This window comes from Gymnodraco acuticeps, unplaced genomic scaffold, assembly GCF_902827175.1.
Source record: "Gymnodraco acuticeps unplaced genomic scaffold, fGymAcu1.1, whole genome shotgun sequence".
Classification (NCBI taxonomy): Eukaryota; Metazoa; Chordata; class Actinopteri; order Perciformes; family Bathydraconidae; genus Gymnodraco; species Gymnodraco acuticeps.
In genome coordinates, this window is record NW_022991154.1 from 4115232 (window position 1) to 4131668 (window position 16437).

General features: G+C 44.9%; 1 protein-coding gene across 1 annotated transcript; it reads right to left on the reverse strand.

Annotated features, from left to right (window-relative positions):
• Positions 1-2440: 2440 nt before the first annotated feature.
• Positions 2441-10826, reverse strand: LOC117560605 (chymotrypsin-like elastase family member 3B). Its single transcript, XM_034237536.1, has 5 exons — positions 10756-10826; positions 6469-6644; positions 4234-4376; positions 4042-4191; positions 2441-2502 (listed from the first exon to the last, which is right to left on the reverse strand). Exons 1-5 carry the CDS (start codon positions 10824-10826, stop codon positions 2485-2487), a joined length of 558 nt encoding a protein of 185 aa, XP_034093427.1. The 3' UTR covers positions 2441-2484.
• Between the last annotated feature and the right edge of the window lie 5611 nt (positions 10827-16437).

A 16437-nucleotide genomic window follows, 5' to 3' on the forward strand; every position in this document is an offset into this window, starting at 1 on the left:
GGGACTTCTGGTGGAAGGGGGCGGGACTTAGAGGTGTGACCTGTCACTTTCTATGCATACTAATGAGATTGAAGTGGCATGTGTATAACTACTGATGGAGTTGGCTTCTAGTGGTGCAGTGACACGTCCTAAAACCCTTTTATAATCTATCGATTAGATTTATGATTCGAAAATTATAAAACTAGGGTAGACATGTGGAGATTATCCGGCTGAACAAAACGTGCATTTATCAAACAGGTTTGTTTTCCACAGACCTTATTTCCAGCTAGGCTATTTTCCAAAACCCTGTGGAGAAATCCCATTGCTTTTTGTCGAGGGAACCAGCAGCTTACTTCCTGGTTTTAGGATGCGTCACTGCACCTCTCAATATGATGCCATTATAAACAAGGTCTTCTGTGGCTCTGTACATCAATGCTGACCTATGCTGACAAGTAAGTGAAGAGTAGAAAATATAAAGGTATTGGCTATAGGGAAATGTCCCAGCAGTTTAGGATAATGAAGGTTCTAATCAAATCAATTACATAGCCATTACATGTCTAACTCCTAATGACAGGAAGGCAGAAAGCGCATTATACAAATAATAATACTCATAATAATAGCAGATTTTTTTTAACAATGACCACAATATCATTATTTTAATAAACCAAATATGAACAATTGAGGAAAATGAGGAAGAACTGATGATTCAAATGTTGTAGTACTAGTAGTAATGTAGTTAGTGCATGAATTACTATTGCAACAAATGTGTTAATTTTCTTCATTTATAGTCGATTTTTTTTTTTGACGAATGCTCCGGGCCAGTGGTTACAATGGTGGGGCAAGTGATAATACAATCCCACCGGCCCAGGGGGCCAGTGGCATTTTACCCTTAATGTCTACCTCTGCGGTAAGTCACTAGCCCCCCCCCCCCCTGTCGACAATTTACTAGCGGTATTTACTTGCGGTACCACGGTGGGCCGGCGGTACCGAAGTGGGCCGGTCGAGAGTCCCGGGCTGATTTGTAATCTCAGTCCGCCCCTGGTTAGAGCGATGAGAATATTCGCATCGTGTCCGTTGTGAACGCAGCATAATGCAGTTCAAAAACCACTGTTCTGACGCTTTTAAAGCAACTTCGAGATTTTAACAGTGTCAGGCCATGGTGGCCGTAGGGCGTACTTATTTTTCGTTCACGGCCAGACCGAGGGGCCATGACGGCATGGCCATCATGGCCACGGGGAAAATCCTACCCTGGTAACAGCCCACCACCATGACCTGTTGACCCTTTGCCACTTCAATATTCAAGGCTAAAAATTCGAGTTGCTTGCTAATTGATTTGGAAACCAATGTGGTTACACAAAACATATTCTTCACATAAATGGCAACGCCAGCACCTTTATTAGGTCGGTCGGTACGATATACATTGTAACCATTTAAGGAGATGTCAGATGCCGAAATAGATTTATTTATCCACGTCTCTGATAAAACAATGACATCAGCGTCAGTCGAGCTTGCCCAAAAGCGGTTGAGGGAATATGATACAACCTTGAGAACAAAATACTGTGGTACAGTGCAGTCACTACTGAAACACTGGATGTTTTGTAAAAAATTAAGTAGCCTATATTGAGTTGTCAACTAAAATGATATGATACTGATTGGTTTAATGTATGTTCAATTTCAACAATCATCAACTCTGGAATCAATATGATCAGTATTATGCATTTTACAAAGAAAGTTTGCATTAAGATTTTTATAAATTGAACTTTGAAATTTGATTAAAAATGCACTTTTACTGATTTAATTGTGAAAACCCTCAAGAAATATTTGTTAAAATACTATTTAGAGAAGGGAAGGTAAAACAATCTTAACAGGTTAATATAATACTTTATTACTACAGTGTATGTACTATGTTTCGGTAGTGAACATTTTTGGTAGAGGAAGAAAATTCTAATACAGTCTGAAAATATGATATACAATGTACGGTTATTTTACTAGATATGTGTATTTTAGATATGGTACAAAATATATATGAACAAAGTTTTGGGAAAAAAACATACAACATTTCAAAACATTTCCAACCTGACTTTGCATCAATTCAGTAGAATGGCCCATATAGTAGCATGAAATAGGAATAAAGTCAAAAAGTATAGTACAAGTACATACAAATTGTACTTAAGTACAGTACTTCATTAAATATACTTAGCCGCTATTAGCATAACACACGTGAAACTCAAATCAAACTGACATGGAAAGAAAAATAACTGCACAGAAAATCTAATTACTGTATTAGTGTTAGTTTAGTTTTCTTCCGGCTGTAAGCGGCTCTTCCCCTTGTGCATTGCAATTTTGGAATAGTGTTACTCAACAGAACAATCATTCATTTGTCTAAATACTGTCAGCACAGCTTGGGGGTTTATTGCCTGCACTATAAAAAGGAAATGAAAAGACAAGTGAGACATTAAGTGGTTGATTAAGTTGATTTATTGACAGTTAAAAGGCTCCAGGTCTTCAGTACTGCAGCATTGTCTGGAAGATTGAAAAGAAAGTGAGATCGCACCTGGATAAAGCAATCGAAGAACTGCAGGAGTGTTACCGTTACACAGGAACTAGATTACGTTTGCTAATGATTATTTTGGACGTGTCTCCCCCAATATATTATAATTACGGTCTTGATATTTTGTACATTGTGTATAAACTGGTGTGTCACTTTTTCTCTAAACTTAAGTCATTTAGGATCTTAAGACATGTCTGGAGCTCCCTTTATTTATTAATAGATTGTGAATACTTTGCACACCTGCATTATGTACAATATATAGAATCCTTTGTTAATATTGTATCCGTAGGTTGGTGTATTGTAGCGTATAAATTCATCTTTATATTTTATATTGGGAGGCTGTGGCTCAGTGAATAGTGTGCTGGACGTGGAATCAGGGGGTAGCAAGTTCGAGTTCCACTGCAGTCAGCATGTCGTTGTGTCCCTGGGCAAGACACTTCACCCCAAATTGCTCCTGTGAGGATTGTCCACAGTACTGAATAGGCGCATTCACACTGCGGTACTTTTCCCACAAAGGTTCATGTGAACTTAGTTCATGTGAACTCTTTAGTTCGCATGAACTAAGTACAGATCGCGTTCACACTGGAAAAAGTCCCCGGGGGTGGATTAGGCAAATTAAGCCGCTGACGTCACTTGTTCTTCTTCTGCTTTGGGTTTACTGGCAGGCCGCAAACCACTTCATGGCGTATACTGCCACCCAAAGTCCCCGGCCGGAAGTCGCCGGAGTTGGGGACTGGCTTCAGTAGAAGCTGCTGGGAGTCCCAGCAGCTTCTACTGAAGCCTTCCGAGTAAATCGCCAGAACGCCGACACCTCCTCATCTCCACCGCTCCCATGTTTTATTTTGTGTTGCCATAAATTAGTCTCTCTGCGTTTCTGCGCTGGGCTAATGCTAATGCTAATAATGCTAATGCGAGGATAATAAAATGGTGGCTTCATAAAACTTTTTGGGAGTTTTACGGGGCGTGGTTTGCAATCCGCCCAGCCAATCAGAAATATAGCTCTTTTCTCACAAGAGAGCCGCACGAAAGTCCCTGCTCTCTAGCGATAAAAGAGTTCACATGAACTAAGTTCACATGAACCTTTGTGGGAAAAGTACCGCAGTGTGAATGCGCCTAATGTATGTAAATTGCTTTGGATAAAAGCGTCTAACAAGTGAGTAATGTAATGTAATATTGTGTGTTCCACATATGCTCTATAATATGAATCTTTCTACCGTCAATATTTATATATTTACACGTTTTTATTATGCGTTTTAATTATTTGTTCTACTCATGCAAGCCCCCTGCTGCAACTACATTTACAAAGTAACAAATATTATATGTAATCTAATATAATATTATCTAACATTTGTTACATTTTGGACTATGACTCAAATATGTTGAATTGATCTCTCCAGTAGAGATCCAAAAACAGTATTGCTTTTCATGAGGTTCATGGTGTCCCAACACTTTTGAACACTCTTTATGTTGCTTTCTCATTAATTTGTCAAATGTGTGTGAAGAATACTTACGTCACTGATCCACTTGGTGAAGGAAGAGGTGTGAGTGAACACCGTGGGCTTCATGAGGGTGTTGCATCCTCGAGAGGAGACGAAGCTGGTCACTCCCTGCACGTACCACCGGCCGTCCCTGCCCCTGCAGTTCAGAGGGTCTGAGTCTCCCTGCAGTCTGTAACATGTTGTGATGAAGGGGGCGGTGCATACATGGCAGCCAGAGTGGATGTCACCGCCACCGCAGATCATGGTCGTCTTTACGGTGCCCCCCCACCAGCCGCTGCTGCTGCACACGCTGTGGCCGACCATAGGGAGCAGAGCCTGCTGGAGCTTAGAGGCCAGGGGACTCCCACCTGCAGGAGGAAATACAAAGTTAAAAACCAAGAGCATCGCCAGGTCACAACTGCTTGAATAGTAGGGATGGGAATTTGAAAGCAAATGTATATTCGAATATTCGACCCCCCCAAAAAACTGTTAACCGGTTAACCGAAATGTACATATCCTATAAAAAAAAATTGGGTAAACATTTTTTTTTCAGAGTTTTTTTTTCAATAATTTTTTAGAAATACATGTTCAAATAAGTATAGAAACCAAGTCGAATTTGTCAAATGTATTGAACTGGTGATCACAGTTTGACAGCTATAGGTCTACACTCAGCTTTCATGTGTGGAGGCGATTCACAATCAGGCCAGCTATAGAGAAGACCCTCTCAGCTGGAACGGAGGCTGCGGGTATAGCAAGGTATAGCATGTATATAAGTTTAATTTTGCATAGTTTGACCTCTACACCGCACTCACTAACCTGGTCGAAATATTTCCACACATTACTCCTTTTTGACGCCATGTCTGTTGTGTAGGACTCTTCTTAGAGTGTAAATAATTACCGGACTATGACTGGTAAAATATGTTGAATAGCGGCAAAACTAAATCTCTCCTGTCAACATATCTATGCACTTTGCCACCACACACAGTTGCCAAGCAGCGCTTATTGTTGTTTAGGCTGGCCACTCATGTGTAGGGTTGGGAACCGAAACTCGGTTCCAGATGAGAACCGATAAGAAAATGCCGGGTACCGGGTACCCGTACAAAATACACCTTTTCGGTTCTGCTTAACGGTTCCTAAACGCGGTAGACCCTGTATTCCAGCGGGTCCGTCTGTACCGCGGCGACCCGGTGGAATACAGGGCGGACCTGGAGAATCACAGAACGGCCGGTCGTCAGCGGGCCGTTGACGGCCGGCTCGGTACGCTGATGGCCGGCACCGCCCTTAATTTTTTTAAACGGCATCATGTAAGTTGCGCTGACAGGCGACAGAGGTCCACAGTTGCCCCGCAGCGAGGCTCCCCCCGCCCTGCCGTAGACAGTTCACGAGCTCAGTCACTTCATAACACCAAGGATGGGTCGCGGTAAACGCTCTGAAGTGAGGCTCCACTACACTAAAAAATAAAAAGACAATTGGGCACAGTGTTAATAGCTTGCCACAGGCATAGCTCAGTTAAAATAAAGCACAGCTATTGTGCAATACATTTGTATTGCATGTATATTTTTTATTTGTAACAATTTCAGTTAAAGCTGAAAAGAATAAAGATATTTTTATTATCTAAACGTTTGACCTCTTTCTTTTACAATTTTGGAATCGAAACGGGGAATCGATAAGAACCGGAATTGATAAGCAGAACCGGAATCGGAATCGGAATCGATAAATTTCAAACGATACCCATCCCTACTCATGTGTCGCGAGTGTTGTCAGGGGGCGGGGGAGCACGCTCATGAACCTCGCAACGGCTGCGGAGCTCATTTGCGCCACATTTGGGCCTAAAATGAGGTTTGAGTCTGCGTGATCTGCGTGATCTGCGTGTAGGGAGGGGCAGCAGCCATATCATTAGCTAGAACTAGCTAGATCTGATGGATTTGGACATAAACTCGAGTGAAGTATAACCGGACACGAGAGAGATAGATCAGCACCTGCAGCTCTGCCCGCTGTGGGACCGGTGAGCGGAGCAAAACACACCTTTAGACGTCACCTAACACATTTAGCTATGGCACAGTCATATATACATTGAATTATTCAATTTGATAATATGTAATCAACTTAGGCATCACTGCCACAAAATAATAATAATTCATAACTCATAATATGAGTTATGAATATATATATATATTTGTTGGTATTCGAATAATTATTCATGTATTCGAATAATATTCGAATACCTGAATAATTTCGAATATTCGATTAATCGTTCCCATCCCTATTGAATAGAGACAACTATTTTCTAACTGCCCTTTTGGAAGAATTCCTTCCTTTTGCTTTATGTTGCATTTTATTCCTGCTGCATTTTTTTACTCATAAATGATAGTGGTTTGAATTTCATTTTTGTTCAATCCTCTTTAATCTGGATCCAAACCTCTCTTTTCTAAAATGTGTTGTGGCGTTATAAAAACTGACTGTAGATCCTCCCCCAGCCGGTGATGTAGCAGGGGTCGTCGTGAGGAGCGACCTCTCCGCTCTCTGGCACACAGGAGGGCTGCACCTTGTTGTTCAGAACCACAGGGGAGGCCAGTTTGATCATGGCGATATCATTGCTAAACAACAAGAAAATCATGTTGAAAATAGAGGCATATCTTAAAGGAAGGCTCCAGTCATTAGATAGTTTTTCAAAACTTCAGTATTTAGTGAAACATTATGTTTAAACCATACCCTGAAGAAATCAGCAATATTCCCCGGTAAATAATGATTTAATCGCTCTTTTTTTATCAAAACCTGTATATTCCGTCAGGCAGCTGCCATTTTCAGTAGTCACATGATCCGAAAAACTAGGTCGTGACGTCATCTATGCGTTCACTTTGTAAACACACGACGAAAACATGGCGGAGTATTTGAGTTCGGACTCGTCAGCCGAGGAAGAAGTTTTAAAAAATAAGACTTACTTTGAATTATCACTATAGGTATTCATTCCATCCAAATACAACTGTAAAAAATAAATAAACATACTCTGTTATCCTCTTAGGCCCCACGGACCCGGTTCCGGGGCCGAAATCGGGTCATTTGCAGGAAACAACGTCTAAGGAACCTTAATATTTAATAAACTATGAATATTTTTTATCCATATAACAGGAAAAAAACTAATTTAACTGATCTTTTTCATTTTTTTCTTCAAAAAAACACACACAATGCTAACAGTGAGCCTCTGAATTAGCCCCGAGCGAAAAATGCTAACCTATTACTGCACCGAAAATCACTCCTAGCTCCATTATTACTTATCTTAGCTGCACATCCAACACATAGTTTATGATCGTAAAGACACAGAATCTAACGGTGCTCACCTCAACACTGAAAGATACAAACTCGCGACGTTATCAACAAAATGATGGATGAAAAAGAGCTCAAGAAAAGGGAAGAGGGTCAATGGACTTCAGAGTAAACCAGGAAAACATCATCATCGTTAGATGGTTTGACAACAAAGCTGCTACTCTCCTCTTATGTTGGCATTGAACCAACTGGAAGTGTGAAAAGGTGGGAACGAAAAACCAAGACACACATTATGGTTCCCAGACCAGCCATTGTTGAAGCATACAACAAGTTCATGGGAGGTGTTGACCTCCTTGATATGCTGTCTGCACTCTAAAAATTCAGCTTCAAATCCTGAAGATGGTACATGTACATTTGGTGGCACACTGTCACAGTGGCAGTTATCAATGCATGGAACCTCTACAGAAGAGACCAGAAGAAACTTGAGCCCAGGATAAAACCCATGGCCTTGCGAAGGTTTCAGGCTTCTGTTGGCACTTCCCTTACAAGTGCAGGAAAGGGAAAAATCAAGCGTGGCAGACCACTATCCTCTCCAGAACCGGACTCAACACCCCCCCGTAAAAGGCAACACTCCAGTGTGCCTGCTGATGTGAGAAAGGATGGCATTGATCATTCCCCAACATGGGAAACCCGACAGAGATGCAAGCACTGCACAGGCAATCATTTCACACATGTATACTGTGGGAAATGTAATGTCCATCTGTGCCTCAACAAGGAAATAAACTGCTTTTTGTCCTACCACAAGGCAAAATAGAGCTTGTAAAAGGGCTCCTGTTAAAAAAAAAAATGGAACAAAATCAGTTAATGTTTGACGGCCCCACCCACTCCAGGGTGCCTGCTTGTGTTTGTCTTAGCAGGTTCCTGGAGGTGGGCGGGGCTGTCGTCTAATACACTGGCACCTGGGCCAGTGTAGCTGGAATCCCCACAAGATCAAGGAGCGCAGTTCCCCCGCAATACCCCTTACGTTGTGGCACGCATCTCCCTTCTTTGTCGCAGCCTGTTGGTTCGGGTTGTATGTTCAAAATCTTCCAAATGTAATAATCAATATTTTTGTGTGAAAAGGAGACGTTGTTTTGTTCAATAAATTGCCATAAAGGCCTGACGTATCAAATATGATACAAAACCAAAATCATATATGTAAATAATTAACAAATATTTTGTTGTTGTATTTTGATAAAAGGTTCAATAAACACCTCAATTTAAAAAAAAAAAGGAATTTTCTGACTATTATTTGATGTGTCAGGCTTCACAGGGTTAATGCGGTAATTGCTGTTGGAAAAGACTTGGCGACGTGTACCCGAGCAGGTGTGTTCAGACAAGCCAAGACAAGACAACATACATTTCTAAATAGCTGAGTGTTAGAATCTCACACAGTGTTCTGTGGCCGTGCATGAGCACAATGTGTTTTTTGTTCACTGGTATTTCATTTATGAGGCTTGGTTCAGTCTTTTTCTCACGAAGTTTAGAGGATTGTATTGGTCCACTGTGAGGTAGATTAGGAGGCTTCCCCAGCTTTTGTTCAACTGGAAAGTGGCCAATATAAACACTGGGGTTGTCATATGCTTTAACTGTAAAGCCAACTGAGACAAATGTATCCTTTGTGATATTGGGCTACATCGATACAATTTGATTGATTGATTGATTGATTGATTGAGCTCGGATGGCCTATCCCTTTTTTAGTTTTCTTTCAATTTTGAGTACAGTTTCTTAGGTTAAAGGCCCTGACACACCTACCCGATTTTGGGAATCAGAGGCCGTCAGAGGCAGTCGGGCATTCACGGCGCCCTACTCAGGTTGGTGTGTCCCGCACCGTCGTTGCTTTACGGCACATTTTCACGACTCCCGCGTCCGATTCAACATGTTGAATCAACATGTTGAATCAACATGTTGAATCGGACGTAGCCGACGCAGGCGGCGTAGCGATGTAGCAGACGTAAAAGTCGGGACGCCTTCGGTACGCGTTCTTTGGTCTCAGGTTGGTGTGTAGCGGCCTTAAAAGCTAAAGCACTTTGTTTTCTCCTAATGAACTGTCTTTTGCGTCCTTTACACATTTTTGGTTTTCAGTGTCTCTAGTGTCACCTTTTTTGTTTAGAGAGGTCGTAACACATATGGATTGCCATGAAATAAAGTTCAAACATTCATGTAACCCACAGACTCAATTCCTTTGACTACTCCACTACGATTAGTTTTGTAGGTGAAAAGTCTCAACAATGTCCTATTGAATTGTAATATATTTGGTGACACTCTTTACAAAGAGTGCCGACAGCCGGTCAGAATAGTCCTTGCACCAATGGTTTAGTTTATAACTAAATTCCTGCAAAACAAACGATATTCCCATCAACCTTCTGGATTTGTGTTTAGTGCTTATTAGCCAATGTTAGCATTTGTACACACATAACTAAGAATATGAACTGTTAGGATCTGTCTGTGTTGGTGTTTTTCTTGTCTTTTTCTATCTTTGGGTTTCCTGTTTTATTTTGTAAAGTGTTCACCCCCGTTTCCTGCCTGTTTGCTTTCTGTCTGTTTCCCTCCCTGATTACCCGATTGTGTTCACCTGGTGCCTCTGTGTTTTCTCCTCCCTCCTCACCTGTCTCGTGTTTATGTGATTAGTCCTGGGTGTATTTAAGTTCTGGGTTTTCTGTCTCTCTTTGTCGGGTTGTCTTGTGTAATGACCAGTTCATCGGTGAGTGTTCCGTTCTGTCTCTGTTTGTTGTAGATTTGTAGCCTTGAAATAAAGGAGTTATTTTCGTTATATCTGCATTTAGGTCCTGATTCCTGCACACCGTAACATTACAACCCGACCAAAATATGGGCCCAGCAGATCCTTTTGAGCAGGAGCTATTGGACTTTTCCTTGGCTTTGGATGACTGCTCGTATCTATGGTTGGGAGCGTCCAGGGTTCAGCAGCGAGAGGCTGTTCTGGCAGAGGCACGCCGGATTACTATGGGGAAGCCAGGCTTGGTTAAATTCTTATCGGGCAGGATTTTGGATTTTCTCACGGTGTGTTATCCCCTGCCTGACAGTCCCAGGCCTCCCAACTCCCGTTTTGATACCACATGCATCGGTGTGGTCCGTCTGGCATCAGCCCCTGCTTCTCACCCAGTGTTTGCTACAGTCCAGGAGCCATTCGCTGGTACTCGTCTGGCCTTTGGAGGTCCACGGAGCCTCCAAACGGCTCCTAAAGGAAGGAGTCGCAAGGCCAGGTTGGCAGCACAAGCCCAAAGGGCCAGGGTTCCAGAACCAGTTCAGGCCCCAGCAGCCATGGTTACGGACCCAGTTCTGGCCCCAGCAGCCATGGTTCCGCGCTCCAGTACCATCCCACATAGCCATGGTACCGTGCTCCAGTACCACCCCACACAGCCATGGATCCGGCTCCAGAACCGGACCCAACAGCCATGCCTCCATACTCCGGTACCGGCCCACGCAGCTTTGAGTCCATACTGGATTACCTGGCTTGCCAGGGTCCAGGCTTTCACTCCGGACCCAACAGCCATGTTTCCGGCTTCAGAACTGGATCATACAGCCATGTTTCCGGCTTCAGAACTGGATCATACAGCCATGTTTCCGGCTTCAGAACTGGATCATACAGCCATGTTTCCGGCTTCAGAACTGGATCATACAGCCATGTTTCCGGCTTCAGAACCGGACCTTACAGCCAGGATTCTGGCTTCAATTCCGGCCCCAGTCCCGGCCCCAGCAACCTTGGTTCCAGACCCAGATCTGGCCCCAGCTGCCACAGTCCCATCTCAAGTCCCCTCTCCAGTTCCCCCTCGAGTTCCCTCCTCTAGTCCCTCCTCTAGTTCCCCTCTCTAGTTCCCCTCTCAAGTCTCCTCTCGAGTTTCCTTCTCTAGTCCCTCCTCTAGTCTCTCCTCTAGTCCCCTGTGTAGTCCCTTCCCTAGTCCCTCCTCTAGTCCCTTCCCTAGTCCCTCCTCAGGTCACTTTCCTAGTCCCTTCTCTAGTCCCTTCTCCAATCCCACCTCTAGTCACTTCTCTAGTCACATCTCCAGTACCAACTCTAGTCCCTTCTCTAGTCCCTACTCAAGTCCTTTCTCAAGTCACTTCCCTAGTCCCTTCTCCAGTCCCTCCTTTAGTTACCTCTCTAGTCCCTCCTCTGGTCCCTTCCCGAGCCCCTTCTCTAGTCCCACTTCGAGTCACTTCTCTAGTCCCACTTCGAGTCACTTCTCTAGTCCCATCTCGAGTCCCCTCTCCAGTTCCCTCTCAAGTCTCCTCTCGAGCTACCTCTCGAGTCCCATCTCGAGTCCCCTTTCGAGATCCCTCTCAAGTCACCTCTCGAGGTCCCTCTCAAGCACTCTCTCGAGTCTCCTCTCGAGTCCCCTCTCAAGCCCTCTCTCGAGTCTCCTCTCGAGTCCCTTCTCAAGTCCCCTCTCAAGTCTCTGTTCAAGTTCCCTCTCAAAATCCCTCTCAAGTCAACTCTCAAGTTTCCTCTCGAGTCCCCACTCAAGTCCCATGTCCTGTCCCGTTGGAGGTTCCGCTGGGGGTCCTGCCAGCTCTATGTCCTGTGCTGTAGGAGGCCCCGCCGACTACTCTCCTGCCGGGGGTCCTGCCAACCCTGTGTCCTGTCCCGTTGGGGGTCCCGCCGACTACTCTCCTGCCGGGGGTCCTGCCAACCCTATGTCCTGTCCCGTTGGAGGTTCCGCTGGGGGTCCTGCCAACTCTATGTCCTGTACCGTTGGAAGCCCCGCCGACTACTCTTCTGCCGGGGGTCCTGCCAACCCTATGTCCTGTCCCGTTGGGGGTCCCGCCGACTACTCTCCTGCCGGGGGGTCCTGCCAACCCTATGTCCTGTCCCGTTGGGGGTCCCGCCGACTACTCTTCTGCCGGGGGTCCTGCCAATCCCTTGTCCTCTCCCGTTGGGGGTCCCGCCGTCTACTCTCCTGCCGGGGGTCCTGCCAACCCTATGTCCTGTGCCGTTGGAGGTCCCGCAGACTGCTCTCTTGCCGGGGGTCCTGCTAACTCCATGTCCTGTGCCATTGGAGGTCCCGCAGACTGCTCTTCTGCCGGGGGTCTTGCCAACCCCATGTCCTGTGCCGTTGGAGGTCCCGTGGACTGCTCTTCTGCCGGGGGTCCTGCCAGCTCCAGGTCCTGTGCTGTTGGAGGTCCCGCAGGACTACTCTTCTGCCGGGGGTCCTGCCAACTCCATGGCTTGTCCCGTTGGAGGTCCCGCAGACTGCTCTTCTGCCGGGGGTCCTGCCAACCCCATGTCCTGTCCCGTTGGGGGTCCTGCCAACCCTATGTCCTGTCCCGTTGGAGTTCCCGCCGACTGCGCTCCTGCCGGGGGTCCTGCCAATCCTGTGTCCTGTCCCGTTGGGGGTCCCGCCGACTGCGCTTCTGCCGGGGGTCCTGCCAACCCTGTGTCCTGTGCCGTTGGAGGTCCCGCAGACTGCTCTTCTGCCGGGGGTCCTGCCAACCCCGTGTCCTGTGCCGTTGGAGGTCCCGCAGACTACTCTTCTGCCGGGGGTCCTGCCAACCCCATGTCCTGTGCCGTTGGAGGTCCCGCAGACTGCTCTCTTGCCGGGGGTCTTGCCAACCCCATGTCCTGTGCCGTTGGAGGTCCCGTGGACTGCGCTTCTGCCAGGGGTCCTGACAATCCTGTGTCCTGTCCTGTTGGAGGTCCCGCCGACTGCGCTCCTGCCGGGGGTCCTGCCAATCCTGTGTCCTGTCCCGTTGGGGGTCCCGCCGACTGCCCTCCTGCCGGGGGTCCTGCCAACTCCTGGTCCTCTTCCGTGGGGAATCTTGCCGACACCTGTCCCACCGGCTCCGGATCCTGTCCGGTCGACACCGGCTCCTGCCCGGCCTCCTGAGCTGTGCGGTCTTCGCCCTCGAGCCCGGCCCCCTGAGAGCCGCGGTCTTCTCCCTCGAGCCCGGCCCCCTGAGTGCCGCGGTCCTCGCCCTCGGGCCCGGCCCCCTGACTCTTCCTGCTGTTGCCTTCGCCCTCGGGCCCGGCCCCCTGACTCTTCCTGCCGCTGTCTTCGCCCCTCCATGGTCTCCACCTTGGACTCTGTCTTGCCCCCTGGGCCGTCCGCCCGAGTCCCCCTTTTTGGACTCTTTCTTGCCCCCGGGCCGTCCACCCGAGACCCCTTCCTGGTCCTCTGCCGTGCCCCTGGGCGGTCAGTTCAGTCCCGTCCTCCTGACCCCCTCCACCCACCCTGCTTGAGGTTTTGGACTTTTTTTTGTTTTGGGACGTCTGGGATCCGTCCCTTGAGGGGGGGTACTGTTAGGATCTGTCTGTGTTGGTGTTTTTCTTGTCTTTTTCTATCTTTGGGTTTCCTGTTTTATTTTGTAAAGTGTTCACCCCCGTTTCCTGCCTGTTTGCTTTCTGTCTGTTTCCCTCCCTGATTACCCGATTGTGTTCACCTGGTGCCTCTGTGTTTTCTCCTCCCTACTCACCTGTCTCGTGTTTATGTGATTAGTCCTGGGTGTATTTAAGTTCTGGGTTTTCTGTCTCTCTTTGTCGGGTTGTCTTGTGTAATGACCAGTTCATCGGTGAGTGTTCCGTTCTGTCTCTGTTTGTTGTAGATTTGTAGCCGAACAAACGAGACAGGCTTCATCCCTGCCCTGTGAGGATCTCCTGTGCTGACATCCATCACCTGCTGGAAGGGTTTCTCGGCTCCCTGAGAAAAGAAATGTGTGATATAACTGCAAGGAGGTTGTAAAAAACTTTTATTTCACCTTACACCTGTGACCTGCACTATAACAGTAATGCTCTTGCAATAGAGTAACCAAGTTTATCTTTAATCTTCTACATGTCATCCACTGGAGATAATTTGTACCCAGGACATGTTAGGACATGCCTAAGTGTTTTAGTATTATAATAATATAAAGTAAATGAGTAAAGCATGAAGTCATTGAGTGCATACAGTTTTTTTTAATTTTTAAACATTTTGTATTGTAATTAATAACTCAAATGTATGCATGTGATGAAGAGTGATGGGAAATAATAAGTCTTTGTAAAATACTGAAATAAAAGTCCCTAAAGAAGAAAACATTATCCTCACACAAAAGCAGGATTTACCGGTGTAGCTGTTTAAAGCAAGCTAAATAGATCATATTGCACTGCTGTTACTTACTTTTAGAGAACCATTTAAAAATACGATGCACTGTTACAAACTAAATTACCCAACTATAGGCCCATACAAAAATGACTTAACCACCAGCATCTATTTATAACGATAAAAATACTATAGACATGTTAATGCATCAGATAATACAATGTAATAATATAACACTGGAAGCAGGAACATGCAAAGAGAAAACACAAGGGGGACGAACACCTGCCCTTTTGCCTTCCTTGTATGTGTCCTGTTTTGAATTTACATTTTTTACAAATCAATACATTTCATTTTTGCCCTAACCCCAGTCACGAAGGGTGAACCACACTGAAGTGCCTTAGCCAATCGTCACACAGAGTTGTAAAAAGCCTTGTCTGCATCCTGAAGAGTCTGCTATCTTTTGATACTGGCCCAGTTTAAACTCTACTTGTGTATTATTTTATTATCACAGTTCCTCTCCTAACAGTATAGTGTGGAGCCATATGCTGTGCACAGTCTTGAGTGAATCAAAAATATTCTGTCAGGAGAATGGTGCCCATGCTCGGTTACCCGCCCTCCCTCTGGGCTATTGGTCACAGGGGCGGCCCTGAAGCCTTGGTGAAAGAACTAAACACAATACACATGCACTCTGCAGTCCTGACTGAGGCACTGATGATATGGTTTAAATATGTAGCCGCTTAAAATATGCTAAATAGCTTTGTTTAGTGATGATACCTCTGCTAGCAATGTGTGAGTCAGCTGTAAGGGAGGAAAGACAAGAGAAAGGAGGGAACAAAAAAGAAACACACACGTTTTTAAGGTGAGACACCCCAGGTGAATAGGGTAATGTTTTTAACTTAAAGGTATCAGCTAGAAATGTCTCCAGTTAATTACTTACAATAAGGCAATTGTCTTTTGTATTACAAGTTTCTGAAATAGCATGTTTAAATATGCAAATGATCCATTATCTCATTAAATATGCACGTATTTTAACACATTTCAGGAATCGAAATCTGAACTTTGGATAAAGCTAGGTTCAAAATTCTGGTTTAATTTTGAAGTCATATTAGTATCTAAGGCTTTTACAGAAGGGGTTTTGGATATCTCTTTTTATCACTCCATAAATCCGAAAATACTGTCAACCAACCCAGTCTCACGGCATTTCGTGTTCACCAACACGATTTTTAATCTATTGATTCGTGTTCACCAACACGATTTGCCCCTTTTTTTCGTGTTGCACAACACGATTTAAAAAGCAATGTATTTCTACTGCCTGCAGCACGTCTTTTTCTCCGGTCGGGTTGTGGGAGACCGGAAGCTGTGTGGTTCATAAAAACATGTTCTTACTCAATATCAAGCCACAATTATTGCTTTTATTTTAAATCGTATAATTTCGGACTTTTGTTGTCGTCTGTGAGGAAAACAAATGGGGCTCAGAGCCTCAGGATACTGAAATCTGTATTTTTTTAATCTTTTTTTCCTTCTAATTTGTTATTCTTTTCAAAATAACACACTGTTATTTACTCACCAATAACACACAATTATCTTTGCTTTTATTTATTGGTTTAATTCCATAATCTCGGACTTTTTTGGCGTCCGTCAGGAACTGAATTTCAAAATAAAAATAACCGGAAACAGACGTAGGCATTTCAAGCGATTACCCAAGATCCTCAGCTATGGTTTTAGCCGCAATGCATGCTGGGATTTAGTGTTTATATGATATGAAATCCGGAAAACATTTTAAAAGAATAAAAGAATACTTAATTCCGCGCGCTCTTGCTTTTCTCTTTGAAAGTCATCACATAACGGCATTGTAATACACGGTTCGGCTGCATTGTATATTACAGATCTGCCGTAGTTCTTTATAGAGCCCTGATGAGAAGACCTTTGGAAAAACTGAGAAAATGCCACCGAAACTGAATACTTGACGTGGATCATAAATATATTCAACAATTAAACAACATCTTCAATTTATCTTCACACAATACGTCTCCTTGCAGTATCAACACTAATTCGGCTGACTTTTACATTTGATCTAATTCACAGATAGGTTATA

Bases quoted from the DNA above. Each gene is read 5' to 3' on its own strand.
- LOC117560605 (XM_034237536.1), bottom strand. From the start codon at position 10,826: ATGGCTGTTGGGTCCGGAGTGAAAGCCTGGACCCTGGCAAGCCAGGTA. The intron at 6,645-10,755 runs GTGGGCCGGTAC...CCTTCCTTTAAG, and splicing joins CAGTATGGACTCAAAGCTGC to ATATGCCTCTATTTTCAACA. The intron at 4,377-6,468 runs GTCAGTTTTTAT...TTCCTCCTGCAG, and splicing joins CGGCTGGGGGAGGATCTACA to GTGGGAGTCCCCTGGCCTCT.